The sequence below is a fragment of the Bos indicus x Bos taurus genome, chromosome 14 (genome assembly GCF_003369695.1).
Source record: "Bos indicus x Bos taurus breed Angus x Brahman F1 hybrid chromosome 14, Bos_hybrid_MaternalHap_v2.0, whole genome shotgun sequence".
Classification (NCBI taxonomy): Eukaryota; Metazoa; Chordata; class Mammalia; order Artiodactyla; family Bovidae; genus Bos; species Bos indicus x Bos taurus.
The window spans coordinates 1202784-1228517 of record NC_040089.1 but is presented as its reverse complement, the minus strand read 5'-3'; the positions used below and the strand labels follow the sequence as shown (position 1 = coordinate 1228517).

Below are 25734 nucleotides of genomic sequence, written 5' to 3'. Positions count from 1 at the left end.
AATAATGGCCAGACGGAAGTCTTCCGTCGTCTCTACGACCTCTCGCTGCCAGCCAAGTCTGTGCGGGGCAAGTTTTGCATAAAGATGGCATCTAATCTACAATTGCGCCTGGATTTGCTAGAGCCTCACGGAGGCTGAACTCATTTTATTCTGAACGCCACAGGAGCGATAACCAAAAAAGGATACCATGAAGGCGACATCTATCATATGCTTCTTAAAAAACCCCATTGTCAGCATCAGTGACAATGGCATTACCGCTCAGTCACTGAGATTAAAAATTAGTCATACGTGGAAAATAGAAACAGGTTTTCAGGGAGAAGGAAGCTTTGGTTCCACTGAATTATGCCCCTTTTTTGCTTGGTAAATAAATGATGCATATTTTCTGATGATATATATTTTCGAGGGAAGCTACGTCTAGGTGGTCCAGGATTTGGCATAAGAGCCTTGTTGTCAGTTGACTGAGTGGGAGGCGGCAAACACATTTCATAAATTGTATCCCAGACAGCCTGACAACAGGGTGTTCAGTTGTGACGTCAGAGTTACCTCCACCCAGAAACTGAGTCTTTCTGGATCAGGTCGCTAAGGAATGAGTCTTTGGGATGAAGGGTGTTTTCCTTCTCCTAGGTGCCACAGTCTATCAGAGGCACAGTCCATCTGCAAAGCACACTCGGCTGCCCCCTCACCCATTTAAACCCTGGCTAAACCCAGGCGTCCGGGCAGCCACACGCCAGCGGGGGCCCCCCTGCCAGGAATCCCCACTCCCTGTCCTTAGCTGTCCCCCTCCTCCCCTGCTGTGACCTCCAGCACCCCTCCCCGGCCCACTCTCAGCGAGGACCTTGCTTCCTATGTCACCAACACGCAGCAGCAGCCGGCAGGGAGCGTCTGCATCCCCCACCCACGTGCGCCCTGCCTGTGACCCGGGCTCTGCCTCCTCCTGTACCTGCGGCTGTACCTCCTGTACTTCCTCCTATGCCTGCAGCTCCCTCCGTTAAAGGCCAGCCAGCCCCTCAGCTCTCCCCGGACCCCACAGCCACGTGTCCCACCAGTTCTCTGCGCCCCCAGAGCAGAACTCGCCACATGTGCTCACTTCCTGTCCTCTGGCTCACTTTTGATTCTCTCAGAGCAGCCTTTTGCCCCCACACCCTGCTGACAGGCCCTGGCAAGGTCTCCAACGCCCTCCACCACCTTTCCTGGCCGTGTCCCGTGGGCTGTCGGTGGCGTGGGACAAGGCCACGCTCATGGGCGCTCCTTGGAGCCCGCCCCTCCCGCCCCATCCCTCTGGGTGGCTTGTGGCCCAGCCCTGCTGCCCCAGCCGCTCCTCCTCTCCCTGGCGCTGCCATGAATGGCCGTGCCACCTGTCCATAACTGTCCCAGCACAGGCGGCCCTGCCTGCAGCCTGCCCCAACCTGGCCTCCACTCCTCCAGAGCACAAGGTGGTCCTTCAGCCACAGGATCCACCAAGAGGACTGTGGGGAGGCCTCAGCGGGGAAAGACCTGCAGGCACCTCCAGCCATCTGCCCGGGATCAGACCAGTAACCGCCATGCTCTGGGAGTCCTCACCTTGCAGTGTTGTAAGGTTGAAACCAGTTCCCCAGAGGGGCCAGAAAAATGTCTGTGGAGCCAGGCCACAATTCCAGACTACAAGGACCTTCCTTAGACCTCATCCTCCTAAAGAACCATTTCCCCAGAAGCACCTTCCTTGCTCAAAGAGACCTCTCCTTCCCACCCCACATGCACCACGTGTCCTGGAGGGAGAGAGCGCAGACGTGGCCAAGGACAGTGTGCTGGGCACTCGGGGGCCCGGGCCAGGTGCCCCAAAGAAGAAGACTTTTCAGGAGCTCTCTCTGCTCCCAAGAGACTTTTATAGGTGCCCTCTGCTCACTTTCCCTCCAAAAAAATGACTCTCAATTTGCCTTCAAATAAGAATAAATACGTGTGTCTGTTCCCTGAGCCTTTGACAGCCCTGAGCTGGCCCCAGGGCTTGGGAAGGATTGATGGCCCCGCCTCACTGGGAAGCCGGGTGCATCTTTTACTAAAGGTGGTTTCCCAATGATGAATGGCTTTCTCAGGAACACAAAATTGTTGATTGTATTTACAAACAATTCCTTTTTCACATCCCGTTGATTCTTCTCCAGCGTCAGTCCCTTGGTGACGCCCTCACAGTGATGCATCGGTGGCTATTACCACCATTGATTAAGGCTTCCTGTGGTCCTGCGGTGCCTGGTATGCCATTTGTCACAGACAAGTGGCTCGCACACAGCAGTATATCATGCTCCCTTCGGGCTTTACGGTTATTTATTCTTCAATTTATGTTGCATACCCTCTAAGTAGAGGCACACACCAAAACTCCAAAATCTTAGCATGCCACAACAGTGAGCAAGTATGTGAGTAATGGAATTCTTTGCCAATCCTGGGCCTCCGGAGCCTGACTCCTCTGCCCCTCATTCTGAAAAAAATGCAAATGTAAATAAACAGTGTCAGCACCGTCCTAATTGAGACTTGGGACCAGAGAGAAAGTCAATGAAAGTGCCACAACTTTTCACCAAGTCACCTGACATTTAGCAACAAACTGAAAGCTCCCAGACCCAAATCCTGCAGTGCCTCATCAATCAAAGTAACCCGATCCAGACCAGATGGGAATTTTCTAGAATCAGCTGCTCTCTCTGGGTTTCTCTGTCCCACCTCCTCCTCCTAGTACATTTTTGGCTCCCTTGGGCATTCCCCATGGAGCAGGATGTGTGTGGAGAAGGTGCTGGATGCCGTGAGGGTCCTGGCTCCTCCAGCTGCATGGCCGCTGGGTCTTGGGCCAGCCGGTGACTCTCCAGATGGGCTCTCAGAACAGAGCCCAGCTTTCTTCCAATTCAAAGATGGTTCACATTGAAAGCCCATCTGGTTTGCATGTGCAAAGTACCGATCCGTGTAAAATTGTGAGCCAGAGCCCATCAGGACTTGTACTGCCATGGAGAAAAATTAATTTTCTCACAGTTCTGGAGGCAAAGTCCAAGATCGAGGAGCCAGCCAATTCAGCTCCTGTGAAGACTGACTCTCTTCCTGGTTTGCAGACGGCCACCTTCTCACTGTGTCCTCATGTGGCTGAGAAAGCAAACTCTGGTCTCTCTCTCTTGTTATTTTCTTTGGTCCCACCATACAGCTTGTGGAATCTTAGTTCCCCAACCAGGGACCAAACCTGGGCCCTTGGCAGTGAAAAGTGGAGAGTCCTAACTATGGGCCCGCCAGGGAACCCCCTGGTATCGCTCTTTTTATAAACACACTAATCGCATTGTGGGGTCCACACCCTCAGGTCAGTTCAGTTCAGTTGCTCAGTCACGTCTGACTCTTTGAAACACCGTAGACTGTAGCACACCAGGCTTCCCTGTCCATCACCAACTCCAGGAGCTTGCTCAAACTCATGGTCATCAAGTCAGTGATGTCATCCAAACATCTCATCCACGGTCACCCCCCTTGTCCTCCTGCCTTCAATCTTTCCCAGCATCAGGGTCTTTTCCAATGTCAGTTCATTGCATCAGGTGGCCAAAGTATTGGAGTTTCAGCTTCAACATCAGTCCTTCCAATGAACACCCAGGACTGATCTCCTTTAGGATGGACTGGTTGGACCTCCTTGCAGTCCAAGGGACTCTCAAGAGTCTTCTCCAACACCACAGTTCAAAAGCATCAATTCTTTGGCACTCAGCTTTCTTTATGGTCCAACTCTCACATCCATACATGACTCCTGGAAAAACCATAGCTTTGACTAGACGACCTTTGTTGGCAAAGTAATGTCTCTGCTTTTCAATATGCTGTCTGGGTTGGTCATAGCTTTTCTTCCAAGGACCAAATGTCTTTTAAAAATTTCATGGCTGCAGTCACCATCTGCAGTGATTTTGGAGCCCCCAAAAATAAAGTCTGACACTGTTTCCATTGTTTACCCATCTATTTGCCATGAAGTGATGGGACCAGATGCCATGACCTTAGTTTTCTGAATGTTGAGCCTCAAGCCAACTTTTTCACTCTCCTCTTTCACTTTCATCAAGAAGCTCTTTAGTTCTTCACTTTCTGCCATAAGGGTGGTGTCATCTGCATATCTGAGGTTACTGATATTTCTCCTGGCGATCTTGATTCCAGCTTGTGCTTCATCCAGCCCAGCATTTCTCATGAGGTACTCTGCATATAAGTTAAATAAGCAGGGTGACGACATATAGCTTTGATGTACATCTAACGCTAATCACTCCCACAGGCCCCACCTCCAAATCCTATCACTCTAGGATTACGGCTTCAACACAGGACTTTGGAAAGGGGGTAAAATTCAGCCCATAACATAGTTAGCTTAACATTAGCTACCTTACCAAATTATCTAATTAGTCCTAATAGAGGTTTTTTTGGTTAAATTTCTTGCACGGAGGATTCCGCCTTCTGGGGCTGACTGGCCGCCCCTCCCAGGTGGATTCTGTAACAACAGGGGCGGGGCAGGCAGACAACAGCAGGTTCTGACACTCAGCTGTGTGGGTAGAGCCCTGAAGGGCTTCCTGCCCTCTCCTCGGTAGCCGTGATCCTCTGACCTTTGTAAGCCGTTCCATGTCTCTCCGTTTTCCACAGGCCGGGATCCTCTGAGGAGCGGGAAGGGAGGGGTGGGGGGTGGGCCGGGGTTGGGGGGGGGGTGGGTCTGCTCTCAGATGGATTTGCTGCAGGACTGTTGAGTCTAATGCCCCTTCTAGCAGTTTGTTCTAGACAGAATGTGGTCCACTGGAGAAGGGAATGGCAAACCACTTCAGTATCCTTGCCTTAAGAACCCCTTGAACAGTATGAAAAGGCAAAAAGATAGGACACTGAAAGATAAACTCCCCAGGTCGGTAGGTGCCCATTATGCTACTGGAGATCAGTGGAGAAATAACTCCACAAAGAATGAAGGGATGGAGCCAAAGCAAAAACAACACCCAGTTGTGGATGGGACTGGTGATAGAAGCAAGGTCCGATGCTGTAAAGAGCAATATTACATAGGAACCTGGAATGTCAGGTCCACGAATCAAGGCAAATTGGAAGTGGTCAAACAAGAGATGGCAAGAGTGAATGTCGACATTCTAGGAATCAGCGAACTGAAATGGACTGGAATGGGTGAATTTAATTCAGATGACCATTATATCTACTACTGCGGGCAGGAATCCCTCAGAAGAAATGGAGTGGCCATCATGGTCAACAAAAGAGTCCGAAATGCAGTACTTGGATGCAATCTCAAAAATGACAGAATGATCTCTGTTCGTTTCCAAGGCAAACTATTCAATATCACAGTAATCCAAGCCTATGCCCCAACCAGTAATGCTGAAGAAGCTGAAGTTAAACAGTTCTATGAAGACCTACAAGACCTTCTAGAACTAACACCCAAAAAAGATGTCCTTTTCATTATAGGGGACTGGAATGCAAAAGTAGGAAGTCAAGAAACACCTGGAGTAACAGGCAAATTTGGCCTTGGAGTACAGAAAGAAGCAGGGCAAAGGCTAATAGAGTTTTGCCAAGAAAATGCAGTGGTCATAGCAAACACCCTCTTCCAACAACACAAGAGAAGACCCTACACATGGACATCACCAGATGGTCGACACTGAAATCAGATTGATTATATTCTTTGCAGCCAAAGAAGGAGAAGCTCTACAGAGTCAGCAAAAAGAAGACCAGGAGCTGACTATGGCTCAGATCGTGAACTCCTTATCGCCAAATTCAGACTGAAATTGAAGAAAGTGGAGAAAACCACTAGACCATTCAGGTGTGACCTAAATCAAATCCCTTATGACTATACAGTGGAAGTGAGAAATAGATTTAAGGGACTAGATCTGATATAGAGAGTGCCTGATGAACTATGGATGGAGGTTCGTGACATTGTACAGGAGACAGGGATCAAGACCATCCCCAAGAAAAAGAAAGGCAAAAAAGCAAAACGGCTGTCTGGGGAGGCCTTACAAATAGCTGTGAAAAGAAGAGAAGCAAAAAGCAAAGGAGAAAAGGAAAGATATACCCATTTGAATGCAGAGTTCCAAAGAATAGCAAGGAGAGATAAGAAAGCCTTCCTCAGTGATCAATGCAAAGACATAGAGGAAAACAACAGAATGGGAAAGACTAGAGATCTCTTCAAGAAAATTAGAGATACCAAGGAAACATTTCATGCAAAGATGGGCTCAATAAAGGACAGAAATGGTAGGGACTTAACAGAAGCATTCTGAAAGAGATGGGCATACTAGACCACCTGACCTGCCTCTTGAGAAACCTATATACAGGTCAGGAAGCAACAGTTAGAACTGGACATGGAACAACAGACTAGTTCCAAATAGGAAAAGGAGTACGTCAAGGCTGTATATTGTCACCCTGCTTATTTAACTTCTATGCAGAGTACATCATGAGAAACGCTGGGCTGGGAGAAGCACAAGCTGGAATCAAGATTGCTCGGAGAAATATCAATCACCTCAGATATGCAGATGACACCACCCTTATGGCAGAAAGTGAAAAGGAACTAAAAAGCCTCTTGATGAAAGTGAAAGTGGAGAGTGAAAAACTTCAGTTAAAGCTCAACATTCAGAAAACTAAGATTATGGCATCTGATTCCATCCCTTCATGGCAAATAGATGGGGAAACAGTGGCTGACTTTATTTTGGGGGCTCCAAAATCACTGCAGATAGTGATTGCAGCCATGAAATTAAAAGACGCTTGCTCCTTGGAAGGAAAGTTATGACCAACCTAGATAGCATATTCAAAAGCAGAGACGTTACATTGTCAACAAAGGTCCATCTAGTCAAAGCTATGGTTTTTCCAGTGGTCACGTATGGACATGAGAGTTGGACTACAAAGAAAGCTGAGCACTGAAGAATTGATGCTTTTGAACTGTGGTGTTGGAGAAGACTCTTGAGAGTCCCTTGGACTGCAAGGAGATCCAACCAGTCCATTCTAAAGGAGATCAGTCCTGGGTATTCATTGGAAGGACTGATGCTGAAGCTGAAACTCCAATACTTTGGCCACCTGACGCAAAGAGCTGACTCATTGGAAAAGACCCTGATGCTGGGAAAGATTGAGGGCAGGAGGAGAAGGGGACGACAGAGGATGAGATGGTTGGATGGCATCACCGACTCGATAGACATGGATCTGGGTGGACTCTGGGAGTTGGTGATGGACAGGGAGGCCTGGCGTGCTGCGGTTCATGGGGTCGCAAAGAGTCGGACACGACTGAGCGACTGAACTGAACACTGGTCTATCCTTGTTTTCTCCCTTTTCTGGGGTCAGCTTTGATCACATTTGGGAACAGAATCATCCATCTTCTCCAGACCAGTTTACCGTCATGATGTTTTCTCACGGTCTGTAGTATCTCCCTGTGTGTTGGTAATTGGTCTCTTTTCCTTTCTTGACGTGGTGTATTTGTGCTTTTGTGGGGATCCAAACCCATCCTTGGAGAAGGCAGTGGCACCCCACTCCAGTACTCTTGCCTGGAGAATCCCATGGACGGAGGAGCCTGGTGGGCTGCAGTCCATGGGGTCGTGAAGAGTCAGACACGACTGAACGACTTCACTTTCCCTTTTCACTTTCATGCATTGGAGAAGGAAATGGCAACCCACTCCAATGTTCTTGCCTGGAGGATCCCAGGGACGGGGGAGCCTGGTGGGCTGCCGTCTCTGGGGTCACACAGAGTCGGACACAACTGAAGCGACTTAGCAGCAGCAAACCCATCCTGGTTGTACTGACAGGCAGAACCCCAGTTATTTTGGGACAGCACACAAGGACAGTGCATCGCAGCCTCCCACAGAGACACACAAGGCCATGTGACAACGTTCTGGGGGACCTGGGGGGACATCTTGTTTTCCTCCTGATGCTTCTTCCTCCCTGGAAACCGGAAATAAGCCCAGAGGAAGTAACCTCACCTCCACTGCGAGGCTCATGGTCTGTGGTGGACACCCCTGCAGATGCACCCTCTGCCACCACCCACCTGTGAATGGTGACCTGGGGAAAAATAATAAACATCTCACTCCCCAGGGCTAAGCAATGCACCCAATCTTATGCAGTCAGAGGCAGAGCCTAGCCGATAAAAATCTACCTCCCCACCATCGGGCCCTTTGGGGATTAATCAACTTTTTTCCTTCAAACACTCAGTTTCTTTGCTATGTAACTGATGTCAGCTTTAAATGTTTTGCTATTTCCTCCTCCATTTTTTTAATTTGGTTAACTTATTTCACATATATATGATACCTATATAGTAATAAAGTCACGTAAAGTTACAGAATTTCCTTTTGTTCTATAAATTTTATATAATGTTATTTACTTTCTAGTTATTTTTTAGGTAACATGCAGTTTGTGTTCTTTCTTCTAATTCACGCCTTATTTAGAAGTATCTCTTCATTTCCAATAGTTTCCTTTTATTTTGGATGTTTTTTGTTGTCAATTACTAGACATCCATTCTTCAAAACACAACTTTTGGGGTTACTTTGTTATAGAAGGTTTGGAGTTTTACCAGCCTCAGGTCTCTAAGACCTGCTGAACCAAGAAGGAACCTCCTCCGGCGCCCCACTGCCTCCCCAGGGGTGACCGCTTGTAACTCTGAGCTGCAGATTTGGTGTTGAATCCCACAGTTCCGAAGAACATGCATCTGCAACTAGAGGTTTTTATTTCTTTATTTATCTATTTATTTATTTTTGGCTATGCTGGGTCTCCGTTGCTTTGTCCAGGCTTTCTCTAGTTGTGCTCAGTTCAGTTCAGTCGCTCAGTCGTGTCCGACTCTTTCGACCCCATGAATTGCAGCACGCCAGGCCTCCCTGTCCATCACCAACTCCCGGAGTTCACTCAGACTCACGTCCATCGAGTCAGTGATGCCATCCAGCCATCTCATCCTCTGTCGTCCCCTTCTCCTCCTGCCCCCAATCCCTCCCAGCATCAGAGCCTTTTCCAATGAGTCAACTCTTCGCATGAGGTGGCCAAAGTACTGGAGTTTCAGCTTTAGCATCATTCCTTCCAAAGAAATCCCAGGGCTGATCTCCTTCAGAATGAACTGGTTGGATCTCCTTGCAGTCCAAGGGACTCTCAAGAGTCTTCTCCAACACCACAGTTCAAAAGCATCAATTCTTCAGCGCTCAGCCTTCTTCACAGTCCAACTCTCACATCCATACATGACCACAGGAAAAACCATAGCCTTGACTAGATGGACCTTTGTTGGCAAAGTAATGTCTCTGCTTTTGAATATGCTATCTAGGTTGGTCATAACTTTCCTTCCAAGGAGTAAGCGTCTTTTAATTTCATGGCTGCAGTCACCATCTGCAGTGATTTTGGAGCCAAAAAAATTAAGTCTGACACTATTTCCACTGTTTCCCCATCTATTTCCCATGAAGTGATGGGACCAGATGCCATGATCTTTGTTTTCTGAATGTTGTGCTAGTGGGGGTTATTCTTCCTTGCCGTACACATGTTTCTCCTTGAAGTGACTCTTCTTGTAATGGAACACAGGCTCTGGATCACGTGGGCTTCAGTAGTTGTGGTGCTTAGTTGCTTCATGGTATGTGGAATCTTCCCGGAACAGGGATCAAACCTGTGTCCTCCGCATAGGCAGATGGGTTCCTATCCACTGCACCACCAGGGAAGTCCCGGACCACATGCTTCTGCATCTGGAACTCTGCTTTCTAACTGAGGCCTTATCTACTGACTTCCCCCTCAGCAGGATGAAGCTTCAGCTTCTCTCACCCACTTCTTAACCCTTCCCCTCTCCCCTCCTCCTAACAGAAACTCCTTATGGTGGTCCTATGGTCAAGCTGCCAGGACAACCTGAAATACACAGCTAAGTCAGGTCATATCCTGTGTTACATTTTATTTTCCTCAGAGTTAACAATTACCTTATTTTGTTGTTACTACTGTTTCAGATGGCCAGGGTTGGCCAAGAAGCTTAGCTTACCGGATTTAGCTCTGGGGAAAGACAGGATCTGGCCTGGCCATCTGGGGAGGGGCCCAGGGCTCTGCACCGAGGCATGGCAGGGACCGTGGGGAGATGGTTACAATGGACAAGGCTGGAACTTTATCAGAACTTGATGAAGATGTGCTATGGCTACTGCTTATGCTCTGGTGTTCCTGCCCCTGGTGTGCGGTGAGGTGAGCCCCACATGAAATCTGAGTGCGTTCCAAAGTTGCCATAACTGCTGCTGCTAAGTCGCTTCAGTCGTGTCCGACTCTGTGCAACCCCATAGACGGCAGCCCACCAGGCTCCCCCGTCTCTGGGATTCTCCAGGTAAGAACGCTGGAGTGGGTTGCCATTTCCTTCTCCAATGCATGGAAGTGAAAAGTTAAAGTGAAGTCGCTCAGTCGTGTCTGACTCTTTGCGACCCCACAGACTGCAGCCCACCAGGCTCCTCCATCCACGGGATTTTCCAGGCAAGAGTACTGGAGTAGGGTGCCATCACCTTCTCCCTGCCATAACTAGAGAAATTATGAAGGGCCTGGGGTAACCCTGCAGGGAGAGCAGGTTAGGGAGAGTTTGGTTCTGGAGGCAGGCCGGTCCCGGGAGGTAAGTCAGTTCTAGATGTAAGTGGTGCAAGTAAGATGATTCTGGAAGCAGGTTGCCAAGGGGGGTTCTGGACTGTGGGCTCCAGAGGCGGGTTCCCGAGGAAGGTTCTGGAAGCGGGTTCTGGAAGTGTGACAATGGACGGCACCGCACTGGGGCCACCAGGCCAGAGCCTGGGTCCCCGAGTGGAGACAGAAAAGCGGACCTTAAAGGCTGCACGGGCGCTCGTGCCAGGAAAACCGTTAACAAGCCATTGCGGGTGTTTTCGGATTAGCCCCGAGGGGGCCCCGCCGCCCGGCGGGTGGAATCCCGGCTGCCCCTGGGCCCTGCGCTGCGCCTTGTTTTTCCCTTTTCCGCCGGCCGGCGGTTGCCAGGGGCGACCGCATTCCCCGGGGGCTCCGCGGCCGCGAGTGGGCAGGGCCTGGCTTCGAGAACCACCTCCCTCATGCTCTGGTTGGCCAGCGCTGCTGTCCGTCGGAGTCGCCGCGGCCGCCGATTGGGCAGCAGGAAGTTTCGCACGCTCAGCGGCCTGCGCCCCGCCCCTCCTGCCGGCGGGACCGCCACCCCCAGGAGAGGGCAGTGCCGGGTCCGAGCACCCGGGGTCCCTGCGCCGGCGACGGCCTCCAGGCGGGCGCGGCCCGAGCAGCGGGCGGCGATGGTCCCCGAGGACAGATCGGACGGCCCGGGAGCCGGCGAGGAGAGCGCCCGGCTGCAAGCGGCCGGCACCGTCCGCAAGGTGGGAGTGCCCGACGGCCGGGGGGCGCCGGGAGTTGGGTTCCCAGACCCGGCCGCTCCTGTTGCCCGCTGCAGCCGGCGAGCGCTGGGCTGCGGGATCGGCGCTGGTTTCTCCCGTCCGAGCGCGCCGCTGGACTCCGGGGCGAAACGTCGCGTATCGCACGCCCCTCAGAGGCAAGGTGGGCTTAACGCTGAGGAACTGGGGACCCGTGCGGAGCCAGAGCCCGGCCTCTGGGCTCCTGTCTAGTGCGTTTGGGGGACCCCTCCTGCGTCGACCGGAACAGGTCGGAGCGCAAGTGCAGCTCGTGGTTTTCTCTAACACTCCAGGACCCCCTTCTCTGGCAGGTGCTGGGCTCTGGTCAATGACAGCCCGTGGCCTTCGTGTTTGTCCCTGGCATCCGTCATTCCTCCTGTCCTAGCTGTTCTGTCTCTCCTAGGGCTGTTCAGCTGTGCCCTGGCCACCCAGCTCTGTGTCTGATGGAACTTTTAGCAACAGGTGGCTGATGCACCCGGGTACAGGAAATGGCTGGAGGATTTCCCAGCAGGGTGGTTTGTCCCTCCTCACTTCCCCGCACCTCTGCCCCCTCCTGAAACCCCTGATCCTGCGGGGGCTGTGGACTGTGGACTATTTCCAGGAGGACTGAAAAGCTGTACAAGGGAGGAGGGTGGAGACATTTGAGTCTGTGTCTGAGGAGGAGACGTGCTCTGGCTGCCTCACCTTGCAGCCTAGGAGCCTGGTGGTTCCCTGGGAGTCACTGAAAGGCTTCCCAGTGTTTATGCCAGGACTTGGGCATCCACATACACAAGAGTTTTCAGTCCGGTACCACCAAGCATCTTCCAGTCTGTTACCAGACCTGCGCTGGCCTGGTTGCCTGCACACTTAGCCAGTTCTGGCCACTGCCCCTGCCGTTTCCTCCTGGGCTTCTGGGGGATCCATTAGACCGGTGCTGCCAGGGCTGCAGCAGGGAGGGTGTGGGAGAGGCTCGCTGCTCTTCTCCATCAGGTGGGGGTTCTTCCACACATGCGCGAGCTGGCAGACCCCTTCACCCGGTGTGGAAATGGGGGTGAGCACCACCCATCACTGCACATTGGGCCACAGTTGCGCTTCCCACCAAGTCATGCAGCCAGCCTGTGTCCTAGAGGGCGCGCTGGGGTCACAAGGCCATGAGGGGTGCTGGCTGCAGGCCTCAGAGGGGACTATGGTCTCCTGCCTTCAAGCACATCTCTCCGGGGGCACTTGACATCGGACACCCGATGAGCTGTGTTGACAGACAGTCCCGCGGGGCTGGCAGCCTCTCCCCAGTACATGGAGCGCCCCTCCCCAGGCAGACAGCCTTTCTGCTCACTCAGAACCTTAGGCTGGAGCTGTGCAGTTGGACCTTCAGAGGGAGAGGAGTAGAGCTTTAGCTGTGGCATGCCCCCTGTTCCGGATTCTCAGGTCTCCTGGAAGGGAGACTGCCCGTGTCCTCTTCTCATTCCCTTCTGCACCAAGTGGGTACGGGAGGTACCATGGGGAAGAGGTGAAGGCCAGTGGGAAGACACTCAACCAGCAGAGCGGAGAGAGGAGAGCCGTGTTTTGTCTTCTTCCTGCCTGATGCCACCTTGACACCAGCCCCCTTTCCATCTACAGACGAGGACCTGCCCAGAGTCCCCCAGCAGGCAGTTATCCAAGGTGGTTGCTCTCTCTCTCCCATTGTTTGATGGGGACAAGTTCCCTCTCCCCAGTTACCTCAGGACCACTTGGAAGTCCCAGAAGAATGCTTCCTCCTGCAGGAAGTCTTCCCTGATTGATCTCTCCTGAGAACACTGGAATGTGGAGGAAATGTTGGGCCATAATCCAAGGTGGCCATGTGCCATGAGTCTTGTTTGTGCAAGAGAGTAAGGCCTTCTTTAGGGTGCCTCCTGCATGGGGCTGGGATAAGCTATAGCCCCCAGAAGGCGGGGACTGCTCTTTCTGTGGCAGTACAGACATACTTCCTCAGATTTGTGCAAGACAGCGGCCACTGCAGAGAGGCTGCATTAGCCCTGCACGTCTGTGCCTTCAGGGTGGGGTCCTGGGAGGCACTGTGTCTTCTTCCCTGTTCTGTTCCCGGGCCAGGAGACCACTTGAGCCTGAGGACATGGTCCAGGGAAGAACATTCTGAGAAGTCCTTCCCAACTCTCAGGCTGGTGACCGACCAGGCCGGGAGGTCCCTAAATGGCCACAGGTGCACCAGTCCCACTGGGGCCCTGAAAGCCCCTCCCCTGACAGAGGAAACCTCTCACCCTCTCAACCTGCCGCAGGGGTCTCTGCCTGGGGCCCGTGTGCAGGGCAGAACCGCACTGAGACACCTCAGATGGGGTTGTCAGAAGGCCTGGCCTGCTGCCTGTGAGCGGAGTGACCCTTGGGGCCTGTGGTTTGGGCATTTGCCACAATAAGTGGCCAACTGGGATGGAGCCCGGCCACAGTGAGTATGGCCCAGAGGAGACCCAGCACCCTGCAGGCAGGCTGCTCTCCATCAGTGCCCTGGCAGGAGCTGGCTGGGCATCCCCTCCACCTAAACGTGCGCAGTCTGGCGTTTGTGTGGGCGGGATGGGTCGTGGGGGTTACAGAAGGAATTCAGAAGTGCAGGAGGATGCTGGGAGCAATTGGCCATCTCCCGGCGGGGCTCCAGCCGGGCTGCTGAGCCCCAGAGAGGCACCCTATGGGCCCAGCGTCTTCCCAGGGCAGTCCAGCCCTGTCCCCGCCCGCCATGTCCTTGCTGGCCTGGCCCCAGTGACCTGTGGCCTCTCTGCAGGGCTGTGACCTCTCGACAGATTCCCTGCATGGCCGCCTGCAGAGCCGCAGGGCCCGGATCCACCAGCAGATCGACAGGGAGCTGAGGATGCGGACAGGCGCCGAGAACCTGTACAGGTGGGCGCTGGCTGCCCAGGACACCCGCCCAGGGCTGGACCCCCAGGCAAGCAGGGCCATGTTCCCAGAGTCCCCCGTGAGGCAGGCTCACCCGGGGCAGGGCAGCGACACGGCGGGTGCCCGGTATTTTGGTCCACGTGTGAGTCCATGACCAGGCCTCCTGTTCAGGCTCCCGAGAGGCAGGGCTGGACTTCGCACCAGGGTCTGGGGTAGCCATGGTGCCCAGCTGGGACGCTCACAGGTGACTCGGGCCCCCACCTCGGTGGCCCTCACTGGCAGGGGCAGCTCAGGGCCAGCCGGATTCTGTGGTAGGCTGGAGAGGATATCCCCACCTGGATGGACATAGCAGCTGCACTTTTTAGGCTGAGCTGTGGCAAGTGACAGGTGTCCCAAGGTTGAGGACCTGAGAATGAGTCCTTGAGACAGGAATTCATCTCTACCTTGGAGCCTGTGCGCTCACACCTTCACACCCACCTGTTCTCCGGGTGCTGATCTGAGGCCCGGGGAGGGGGCCCTGCCTGCCCGAGCCACCACCAGTGAGCGCAAAGCCAGCTGCAGGCCGGGGCTCCACCAGGCCCTCCTTTACCTTAGCAGCCCTGCCTCCCTGTCCACCCCATGCCTTCCTGGGCAGCCGCCGGTCCCTCTGGCAGGCACAGAGGGAGTCCAACCCCATCTCTCCAGGGAAGTTGCCTTCCAGTCTCCAGAGGACAGGCATGAACCGTGTCCTGGGGGAGTGAGAGGTGGTGGGGGGACTCATACCCTGGAAGTTCTGGGTCCGAGCACATGTACTCGGGCCAGAGTCATGACACATGTACGGACAGGAAACCGCATGGCCCACAGGGAGCTTCAGAGAGGAGGGGGTCATCTGGTGGGCCCTGGACCCCACCACTGCCCCCCAGGGTGGCTGGGCCCCTTGGCACATCACTGTGGAATGGGCTCCAGAGCTTGGGCTGCGATGAAGGCCTGGGGCATGGGTCCCCTGGCAGCACTGGGGCTTCACCTCAGCCTCCTCCTCTAGAGCCACCAGCAACGCCCGCGTCAGGGAGACTGTGGCCCTGGAACTGAGCGACGTCAACTCCAGCCTGCAGCTGCTGAAGGAGGAGCTGGCGGGGCTCGACAGCAGCGGGGACATGGGCCAGCCTGAGAGGTGTGTGTGTGAGTGTGTGCAAGGACGTGGACTGGCCCCAGAGGCGCGTGTGCATGTGAGTACGTGTGGGGACACGGACTGGCCCCAAAGGCGTGTGTGCATGTGAGTGTGTGTGGGGACACGGACTGGCCCCAGAGGCGCGTGTATGTGTCAGCGTGAGGGAGAACACCACCAGCGCCTGTGTGTGCAGGGCCGGCATCCAGGCAGGGCCTGAGGGATGTGGCATGGCATTCCAGAATCGGGGGGAGTGCGTCCAGTGTAGCAGGCATGGTAGTGGGTGACCCCAGGGCCACCGAGGACAGCGGAGTCCAGCCCTAGGGTCTGGACTCGTTGCTTCTGGTTCTAGCGAAGGCGTCACTGCCCCCATGATTCCCCTGGGGCTGAAGGAGACCAAGCCCCTGGACTGGGCGCCCCCCCTGAAGGTAAGTGGCAGCCTGGGCTTGGCTCTCAGGGGCTTCCTGGTCAGCAGTCTCACTGAGGTGAGGACTCAGAGGGAAGAAGGGTCTGACCCGGAGCCACCTGGCCTCCACAGCCAGAGGGGATTTTGATCGGGTGGGCTTTGCAGAACGCACCCTGGGACAGATGTCGGCAGAACTGGAGGTCCCAGGACAGCTGCCGGGTCCCTGACTCCTGCTCTGAGGGTTCTGCTGGCTGGGGGCTGCCCCCTCTAGTCAGAGCCTGTGCTGAGAAAACCCTCAGGTTCTGGGGGACCTTGTGGGGGCTCCCAAGCCCCTGCAGCCAGGCCAGCGGGAAGGTGCCTCATCCTCTGCCTCAGGAGTCTGCTGGCAGGTGGCAGGTAGTACTTGGCTCATGGGAGTTAATAAGGGTAAGGGGTTCCAGTAGAGACATCCCCGAGTCCCTGGGCCCCGCATCTGTGGTGGGGGTCCCCTCACTATGGGGCTTCAGCCATGTTGGGCTGGGAGGCTCCAGGGAAGTCCCACGCCCACCCTCCCCCCCACCACCTCAGGAGCTGATCTGCAGGCACTTTGGGGAGGATGGAGCTTCCTACGAGGCTGAGATCAGGGAGCTGGAGGACCTGCGGCAGGTGGGTGTCAGCACCCCCAGCCCCCACGTGAGAATGCTGGCCTTTGGGAATGGCTGCTCTGTGCCCGTGCCCACCCCGGGGACCCTGCCCCGCCTCCCGCCCCAGCGCCCTGCAGTCCCCTGGAGTGGCACGTGTGGGCCCCAGCAACTCCCGGGAGGGCACGTGTGACTATGTTCACCCCCAGACCCTGGGGCGCCCCCTGGAGCTGTGACATCCCAGGGGCTGCCGCGTGTGCCCTGGGGCGGGCGGGGGCGGTAGGACCCAGCTGACTTCCATCTGGCAGGCCACGCGGACCCCCAGCCGGAGCAAGGCCGGCCTGGAGCTGCTCACGGCCTATTACAACCAGCTCTGCTTCCTGGAGGCACGCTTTGTCACCCCTGCCCGGAGCCTCGGGCTGCTCTTCCACTGGTAGGGGCTGGGGTGGGCAGGAGCCCCGGGGTTGTTCCTGAGACCCCCAGCTTCTTGTGGGAACTCTTCCCAGCCTGACCCAACCCTGCAGGTACGACTCACTGACAGGGCTTCCAGCCCAGCAGCGGGCCCTGGCCTTCGAGAAGGGAAGCGTGCTGTTCAACATCGGTGCCCTGCACACCCAGATCGGGGCTCGTCAGAACCGCTCTTGCCCCGAGGGCATCGGCCGTGCCGTGGAGGCTTTTCAGAGGGCTGCCGGTGAGGCTGCCAGACCTCACAGCTGTGCCTTTGCAGTCCTTACTTTCAGGCTCGAGGGCCAGAGTCGGGGTAGGGGGGACAGGCGTGGTGGCCCCCTAGCCCGAGGGGCTCGGCACACACAGGCCCTCTGTGAGGGGCTTAGGGCGAGGGCTGGGCAGCCCCCCCTGAGCCCCATCTTCCCCGCAGGGGCCTTCAGCCTCCTGAGGGAGAACTTCTCCCATGCACCCAGCCCGGACATGAGCCCCGCCTCACTCTCCATGCTGGAGCAGCTCATGCGCGCCCAGGCCCAGGAGTGTGTCTTCGAGGGCCTCTTGCTGCAGGCCCCCAGGGCCGCCCACGACTGCCTGGCCCAGCTGCGCCTCGCCCAGGAGGCGGCCCAGGTGAGGGTGGGGGGCGGCTGTCCCGGGGGACTGGCCAGGCTTCGGCTCTTCGGGTGCCCGCTGAGCTGAGGGGCGGGCCGGGGCCGGGAGGGGCGGCTGCGGGGAAGCCAGCTGTCCTCGGGGCACTGTTCAGGGTCCCGGGGCCCTGAGTCCCCACGTCTGGAGTGATGCCAATCAGGGCAGGGACTGGGGGCCCCGACCCCTGACCTCGTCTCGACGTGGGGCAGGGCCACTGGGAGTTTGGTGGAGGAGGGGCCCCAGGGTGAGCAGAGGCCGGGGCCCAGGCCACCGGGCTCGCGGCAGCCCCCTCCGTCCTCCCGTGTGCCAGCAGGTGGCGGCCGAGTACCGGCTGGTGCATCGGACCATGGCCCAGCCTCCCGTCCGGGGCTACGCGCCCTTCCCCTGGATCACCCTGGTGCACGTGAAGGCGGAGCACTTCCACGCCCTGGCCCACTACCACGCGGCCCTGGGCCTGTGTGACGGCGCCTGTGAGTGCCCTGCCCCGCGTGCCCGCGTGCCATGCTGCCAGGGGCCTGTGTGGCGGCTCACCGCCCTCTCTGACCTCCAGCGGTGGCCGAGTCGGAGCTCCCTGTCCTCGAGAAGGTGTTCCTGTCCTCGGCTGAGGCCCGGGGCCCGGCGCTGCCCCAGGAGCGCAAGGAACGCAGCAAGCTGGGTGAGGCCCTAGGCCCCTGCCGCCGTGAGCGCCCCACTCCAGCCGTCACTCCCCATGGGGCGCCAACAGTGCGGGGGGCTTCCTGGGCAGGGCAGGCACCCGTGGGAGGCAGCTCTTCCCTGGCGGACCCAGGATGAACCTGGAAGCCCTGACCCGCCCTCCTCCAGCTGCATGTGGGGTGGGGGCCTGGAGGGGCCCCAGCAGCATGAGACAGCTCGGTCCCACAGGCAAGGCCCACCTGAGGCGGGCCCTCCTGGGGCAGGAGGCGGCGCTGCAGCTGCACGCCGTGTGCCGGGCCCTGCGCCGGGAGGACCTGCTGCAGGCCGTGCTGGCCCGGGCACTGCAGCGCTCTCTGGCCAAGTACTCGGAGCTCGACCTGGAGGACGACTTCCATGAGGCCACCGAGGCCCCTGACATCCAGCGTGAGCACCGGGCCCCGGGGTGGGTGTGTCTTGGCCCCAGCGCGGGTGCCAGGCAGAGGCCCCTGCAATCAAGGTCCATGGGCCACACAGAGAGCCCTCAGAGCGAGCCACTATGACAGCTCCTCGCTGCTCCGTGCCTGCCCCGTCCCCCCAGGGACGTCAGACGCCAAAGCCACCAGGCTCCTCCTGCTGGTGGTGCCCAGAGGGGCCGGAGTGCATGGCTGCACTTCGGGCCACCACCCTGGGACCCTGAGCCTTGGACACAGCCCTGCCTCCCTTCACCTTCATCCTTTCAGCTAAGACGCAGCAGAGGCCAGAGGGCAGGACACCCAGCTTCTCCCGGGTGAAGGTAGCTGATATCTTCCACCGCCTGGTGAGCACCCTCCCAGGCCTCCGCCTCCTCAGCTCTTTCCTGGCACTCAGGCAGGTCCTCGAGGGGGGCCCCACCCTGCCCAGCCCCACTGCTGACCCACCAGTCTCTGTCACCAAATGGAGAGATGAGGGCAAGAGTGCTCCAGGCCGGGGGGCTCCTCCAAGTGCAGCAGCCCAGCCCGGCTTCTGACCTCTGACCCCTGACCCCCCCAGGGGCCCCTGTCCGTCTTCTCAGCCAAGAACCACTGGCGGCTGGTGGGGCCTGTTCACCTGTCTCGAGGAGAGGGAGGCTTCGGCTTCACGCTGCGGGGAGACTCGCCTGTTCTCATTGCTGCCGTCGTTCCGGGGGGCCGGGCTGCGGTGAGGCCCCCTCACCGGAGGGCAGGGAAGGTGGGACCACCCAGAGGTGGAGGGGTGCTGTGGGACTCCCCCCGTCTGCTGCAGGAGGCTGGCCTGAAGGAGGGTGACTACATCGTGTCGGTGAACGGGCAGCCATGCAGGTGGTGGAAGCACGCGGAGGTGGTGGCCCAGCTGAAGGGCGTGGGTGACGAGGGCGTGAGCCTGCAGGTGGTCACGCTGCTGCCTGCTGCCGAGCTGCCCGTCTCGGTGAGCCCCAGGGCCTTGGGAGGGTCTCCCTAACTCCTTGTCCTGCCCCAGCCTTGGCCTTTGGCCAGGCCCCAAACACCCACAGATGCTACGAGGGTGCTGGGACGGTCCTCCACGAGGCCCAGCCCGCCCCTCAGCTGCTCTGGGCAGAAGCTGCCTCTGGAGCGCTGCCCCCCAGCAGGGCAAACCCATGGGGGCCCTGCCCCATGGCCATCCTCACATGGACCCCCCACCCCCTGAATCCCCACCATTTCGTCCCCTGGCACTCACCAGCTGGCCACAAGCAGGCCAGGCCAGGGGAGCTGACCCACATCCATTTCCATGGTGAACACAGGGGGACCGCCGGCCAGCCCTTGGGGGGCTTCTGAGGAGCCAGAAGGAGTGTGGCCAGGAGACACCAGTGCCCTCACGAGGCAGCCCGAGGCCCAGGCCCCTCCTCGGCTGGAACCGCAAGGCCAACAGGGGCAAGACTGGAAGGAGACTGTCCCCAGCCCCACAGCCCTGAGCTGCTTGCTGCCCTTATCCTCTGGGTTGCCCAGGGTGGTGGTGAGGGGCCGGCTCCCCCCACACAAGGGCCCCAGCGCAGGCTCCAGCTGGCTGGGAGCGAGGACCCCCGTGCAGACCTTCCTGATCCAGGACCCAGGAGCTTCAGCCAGTCAGCTGCCCCACCCAGTGCCCAGAGCTGCCCATTAAAGACGATGTCTGATGAGATGTGTCTGAGCCAGTGCCGGGGGCCAGGGGCAGCACCCACACGAGATGTGTCACAGTTACTCTGAGCACTGAGTCCCACGTGCCAGGAGACTGTCTCTGAGCTGCCCTGTCCTCCTGTGTCCCGACTGCCCACTAGAGGGCAGCTGCCTGGGTGGAGGTGTCCATGGACTCCTCTCGGACGGGAAGGAGCTATCACGGGAGAAGGGGGCAGGCTAGGGGGATGTGTGGCAGCGGCCCCTGCAGCTCAGATGCCCGCTGCCCCTGTGCTGGGCTCCTGAGGCCCCTGGCTGAGCTCTCCCATCCCTTTCCTCCCAGCATGCCACCCCCTGTCCACACCCTCCCTCAGGACCACCGCCCCACCCCAGCTTCTCTTTGGCCCGCAGTGACCCCTGGTGAGCACCCCCCCACTGGTCCACCTGGTGCCCCACAGGCTGGAGAAGGACCAGCTTCCCTCCTGCCCTGCCCCTCCCTCTACAAGCAGCCCAGGTGTCCACAGCATGGCCTCTCACCCAAATGGTGTCCCAGCAGAGCCCAACTACTGCATGCCTTCTGCTGTCCCTCCGTGCAAAGAGCGGGACTCCCTCCCTGCTTCCGTACCTCCTGTCCCCTCTTCCGACCCCGTGTGCATCGAGGGCCTCTGACCCCAGCCCAGTTCCTGCAGTCCAGTCCTTTCCGGAGCTGCCTGCCTCACTGCAGGCCAGGCCCTACCCCCATGTCCCCTCCAGCCAAGCTCCGTACCCGCCCCTGCCTTGTCTCCGCCCCCACCCCATCCCTCCAGGCTCTCCTCCCCCTGCCCCCGCCCCACAGTCGAGCCTGGGCGTCCGAGGCCGCTGCTCCGGTTTGAGGTGTGTCTATGGGGCCGTCTCAGCCTCCTTGCTCCCAGGCCTAGCACAGAGGGGTACCCGCAGCCCACCCTTGCTCCCTTGTACTTCTCCCCAGCCCCTTCGGCACCAAACTGGGCTTCTTGGACCGTAACCTTCAGGGACCACCCTCCCTCCCCAGCCACGCATACTGGGAACAGACCAAGAGACCACGACGGCCACACTGCCTCAGGCCCCGCGGTGGTGTGGCTCAGGGCCTGGCCCCAAAGGAAAGGGTGGAAGGTGGGAGAGGTTGCCGTCTGCAGTTCTCGCAGGGATGGTGGGGGGGCGGGGGGGGGGGGCGGCAGTCCTGTGGCCACCAGGGGGCAGCCACAGCCCGCTCACGAGACTACAGGAGGCGGGGTCTCTGGGCCGTGCAGGGTTAGGGAAGGGCAGGCAGCAGACCCCGGAGAGAAGGAAGCTCCCCTGTTGACCAAGGTCCAGCCCCTCTCAGCACATCAGACCTGTCTCCTCCGTGGGGTCCCCAAGCAGGAGCAGCCCTTAGGGACCTGGCCCCTGCTCTCTCCCACCTTCATCAGCATAACTGGGGCTGGGGGGGAGTGGGGGCCGTTGGCGGGGGTGAGTGTGTGAGGGTGGGTGAGTGGGTGTGATGAGGGTGCACAGTGTTCGGAGTGGGAGGGCAGAGCTCCCCCCAGCTGCCCGAGCCAGCAGACAGGACATCCAGGTGCGTCCCTCCTTGACCACCTGCCCCTCCCAGGAGAATGCCCCTCTCAGCAGAACCCGCCAAGGTCACCTCAGCTCGTATTAATTTGATTAATAAAACTGTGCATCAAGGAAGCCATTACACGCTAATCAGGGCCGACAGGACTGGCAGGTCCTGTCCAGAACTCAGCAGCATCCCCGCTCCAGCAGCCGACCTGGACCCAGGAGGGGCTGGAGCCGGGAGAGAGCCGCCACCTGCTTCTCCCCCAGGCTGGTGGGGAGGGCCCGTCCCAAGGCCCACACCCTCCCAGGCTTCCCAGGCAGCCTGGCTCCGGGCCCTCGGGCAAGCCAGGGCCTTTGCTCCCCTGGGTCAGGGGTGGCTGGGCATCGACCTCTCCAGGAAGCAAGGAAGTCTCTTTCCAGACGGGAAAGTAGGCGTTGAGCGAGGGGAACAAACCAGACGATGACCCCAAGGAAGGTGGGGGCTCCGCCCGCGCCCTTCCAACATCCTGTGTCCACCCTCACCCAGCACCCCGGGGTGGCCCGGCCCATCTGGTCTCCCTGGCACCTCCCTGGTGTCCCCAGACGGCTGAACCAGCAGCTGGTGGAGTCCTGGGCTGGCTCCAGGAGGCCTCAGGGATGAGGTCATGGACAAGACTCTGGGCCTGGCAAAGCCCCCAGTAGTCAGCTGTGGGCCGACCCCCACCCAGAGGGCAATACTGCAGCCCCTTGGGGCCAGGACTCAGAACAAAAGGCTAGCCTGGCACCCAAGGGTGAGCATCACCACATGCCTGCCTCTCAGACAGCAGCCTGTGGTCATGTCAATGCATGGCCTGGCCTGGCCCAGGAGAGAAGCCCATGGCTTCTCCAAGTGTGCTGGGGGCTGTCCAGGCTATGCAGGCTGTGCCCCGAGAGCCCCCGGGTCCTCTACCCTGATGGGCTGGCTTGTGGGATCCACACACGAGTGGGTGTGTGTGTGAGGAGGCGTGTGCCTGCCTGACTGTCCACTCTGCTCTGACGTGTCCAGGGTGCGGTCTCTTCCTATCCACCTGCCCCCACCAGCCTCACTCTGCGCTTGGCCTGTTGTCTCTGCCTCCTCGATTCTGGTTTGGGATGTACTCAGCCTTCCTCAGACACGGCCATGTCTCAGGGCCCGGCGTTAGCCCCCACTCTCTGGTCCAGCCACATCACGGTTGTCGCTGTGCCCCAGAAGGGCTGTGGGCCACGGATGGGCACCACGCCCGCTCCTCCACACCAGCAGCAGCAGGACACTCCCCTGTCCCCGTGCCCAGCGCAGAGAGGGCCCATGGAGGACGTGGAGAGCAGGGGCTGGGGGAGGGGCTGGGCAGTGAGCACACGGATGTCTCCCGCGTGTGCTGTGCCCGCGACCGTGCCCCTTCCTCGGCCCGGCCCGGCAGGGACGTCTCACTTTCCAGGGCGGTCCTCCCCTGCGCGGGGAGGTCGAGGTGAGCGTGCGCTGCGATCATTTTGCTTTGCCAACAGAAAACCGCCGAGAGGGGAAAAGGCAAACTCCGTTTCGCTTGGGTCAGCAGTGAGCCATTACAGATTAATGCGCGGAGAGGCAGGCGGACGGACGGGAGCCCCAAGGCGGAGGCAGCAGCGAGGGAGGGGGAGGGTCAGGGATCAGAGGCGGGGCCAGGCGGCGGACCACAGCAGGGCCAACGGCTTGGGGCCCTTCCTGGCTTCCCTCTCCCCGCCAGGTTCACTCTCCCTGGGCTCCTGCCTCAGCTTCCACCTGCCTCTGATCCCCCTAGAGGCAGGGCTGACCCAGGAGCCTCCAAAACAGGGCCCAGATCAGTGCCACACACCAGCCAGAATCCTGCTAACCGTGGCCACCTGGGGGTTTGCGCCCTTCACCCCACTGGACACTGGCCCCTGGGCTGAGCCACAGGAGGCAGCACTCAGGGATCCAGGGCCAGTCTGAGAGGTGCTGTCACCCAAGCTCACAGTCACCGGCGGCGCGGGCAGGACGGGCCAGGGCCCCAGGGATCCGGAAGTGGGATGTGGGAGGCGCAAAGCGGGAGAAGCAGCACTTCCGCCCCTGAGCTCCTGGTGGGGCTCGGCCCCCAAGGCCCTGAGGAGGAGGCTGGGGGTTACAGGGCTGCTGGTCATGGAGGCCGGGAGGTAGTGCTGGAGCGCTGGGGCATCCCGAGCCCAGGACGCGGGGCGTACAGTGTGTTGCCAGCACCCCAAGCCGGAGCCTTTGCTGGAGAGGCTGAACTTGCTGCCTGGCTGCAGGGGACTCAGTGGTGGCCCCAGACATGCAGCCACCCAGAACTGTGACTGAGCCCCGGTTTAGGAAAAGGACCTTTGCTGGTGCGACCACTTAACGGTCTTGGGATAAGACCATCCTGACTACTGGGATGGGCCCTAAATCCACCAACGCGTTTCGCAGTAAGAGACAGAAGGGGCGAGGTCATGTGAGGACGGGCCAGTGACTGGAGTGGTGAGGCCGCTACCCAAGGACACCCGGAGACACCAGAAGGCGAAAGGGAGCACGAATGGTCCTCTCTGGCCTCCGAGCAAGCACGGCCCTGCTGCTCCACCAACCCTTCAGTCTCAGACTTTTGGCCTCCAGACCTGGGAGAGAACAAGTTTCTAGCACTTTAAGCCTCCAAGTTCATGGAAATACAATAAGCCAACCTTCCTCAAGGCCCCGAGTTTCTGGACCTCAGTTTATCCTTCCGTAGCGGACGTGACCCTACAGGGCTCAGGTGCTGGTTTAGAGTGGTGGGCTCAGCTCCGTCGTTCATGAGAAACAACCCCCCACCCTGTTTGGGAAAGCCCTCCTCAACCCCAGATTCTGAAGCGTGTGGCTGGGGCACTCAGCCACAACGGCCTGAACACGTGCATTTCCAGACTTCCAGCCAGAGACTGACCAACTCAATGAGGCAGCCACAGACACCCCCGACCCTGCCCCTCTCCCCGGGCCTCGGCGTCCTGGGGGTGCGGAGCCTTCTGTGCTGGCCCCCAGGGGCTGTGTGCCTTCGGGGTGTCTCACAATCTCTCAGATGGTCTGTGGGCTCAGCCCCAGGTGGAGGGGAGGCTGTTCTAGCTGTGGCCAGCGAGCTGAGGCCCCAGGACCATGGGGTGGCTCAGAGCCTGCGTGGAGCAGTGGCCGAGCCCCTGGCTGTGTGTGTTGGGGGGCTGAGGCCTGGGGGGTTCCCAGGCTTGGCCAGAAGCCCCACCCCACACACACACCCTGGCCAGGCAGCCTAGCAAGCTCTGCCCCGCACCAGGGTCTGTGCATTCAGGAGTCCTGTGGGCGGGTCCACCTCACCGAGCTCCTGTGGGGACGGTGCACCCAGGTGTGGTCACTGCAGGTGAACTTGGGAGTCCTCACTGGGGACGTCCGAGGAGTCGGAGTGCAGACCCGGCCCAGGGTCCGTGTGGCTCTAGCGGGGACACTCCCCCACTCACCCCCACGAACCTCCGTCTCCCAGCCCCAGGGGGTGAGAGCTTCCCCAGGCAGTGCGCCCCCACCTGCAGAGTGTTGCTGGGCCTCCTCCACTTCCCTACCTGTGAGCTCAGAGCCCTGCTGCAGGGGGCCGGGGGCCAGCCTCGGTCCTGGAGGGGACACGCCCACTGGGACCCCTCTGCTCAGGAGGTCGATTGTGTCAGCCGGGCCAGCACGTGCTCACACACACAGCCACCCCCTGCCAGGCCCTGAGGACCCCAGGCTGGGTCCAGGCCCACAGGGAGTGCAGGAAGACGCACCGGGCCTGGAGGGCGCGGTCACCCCGGAAATGCAGGAGGGCCCTCCTCACTCCAGGGACCCCCTCCAGGCTCCTGGGCTCTCACAGGCCTCTGCCACTTGCTGCCGCTCCCCTCCCCTCCTGCCAGGACCCGCCTTCACCACCGCCACCTGCCCGGCTTGCCCCGCGGCTGGGGCCAGCGCTCAGACCAGCAGCAGCTCCGCCTCTGTCTCACCAGCACCAAGGGCTCCGCTGGCCAGCGCAGCGCCGCCTCCCCACCCGTCCCCATGGCCACCAGCACCTCACCCCCACTGTCACCAGCATCCACGTCAGCACCC

The 25734-nt window shown here is 58.8% G+C and overlaps 1 protein-coding gene across 2 annotated transcripts; it reads left to right on the top strand.

Moving 5' to 3' along the window:
* Window positions 1-11046: 11046 nt before the first annotated feature.
* RHPN1 (rhophilin Rho GTPase binding protein 1) lies at window positions 11047-20155 on the top strand. Of its 2 annotated transcripts, none has more exons than XM_027560459.1 (15): window positions 11047-11243; window positions 14020-14135; window positions 15154-15282; window positions 15629-15704; window positions 16250-16327; window positions 16611-16735; window positions 16827-16993; window positions 17180-17373; window positions 17702-17861; window positions 17942-18046; window positions 18274-18468; window positions 18765-18841; window positions 19054-19200; window positions 19285-19446; window positions 19781-20155. In XM_027560459.1, exons 1-15 carry the CDS (start codon window positions 11163-11165, stop codon window positions 19949-19951), a joined length of 1983 nt encoding a protein of 660 aa, XP_027416260.1. In that variant the 5' UTR covers window positions 11047-11162; the 3' UTR covers window positions 19952-20155. The 2 variants fall into 2 exon arrangements, with proteins under 2 accessions (XP_027416260.1, XP_027416261.1); XM_027560460.1 differs by having other exon boundaries at window positions 11048-11243; window positions 17705-17861.
* The last annotated feature ends 5579 nt before the right edge of the window (window positions 20156-25734 follow it).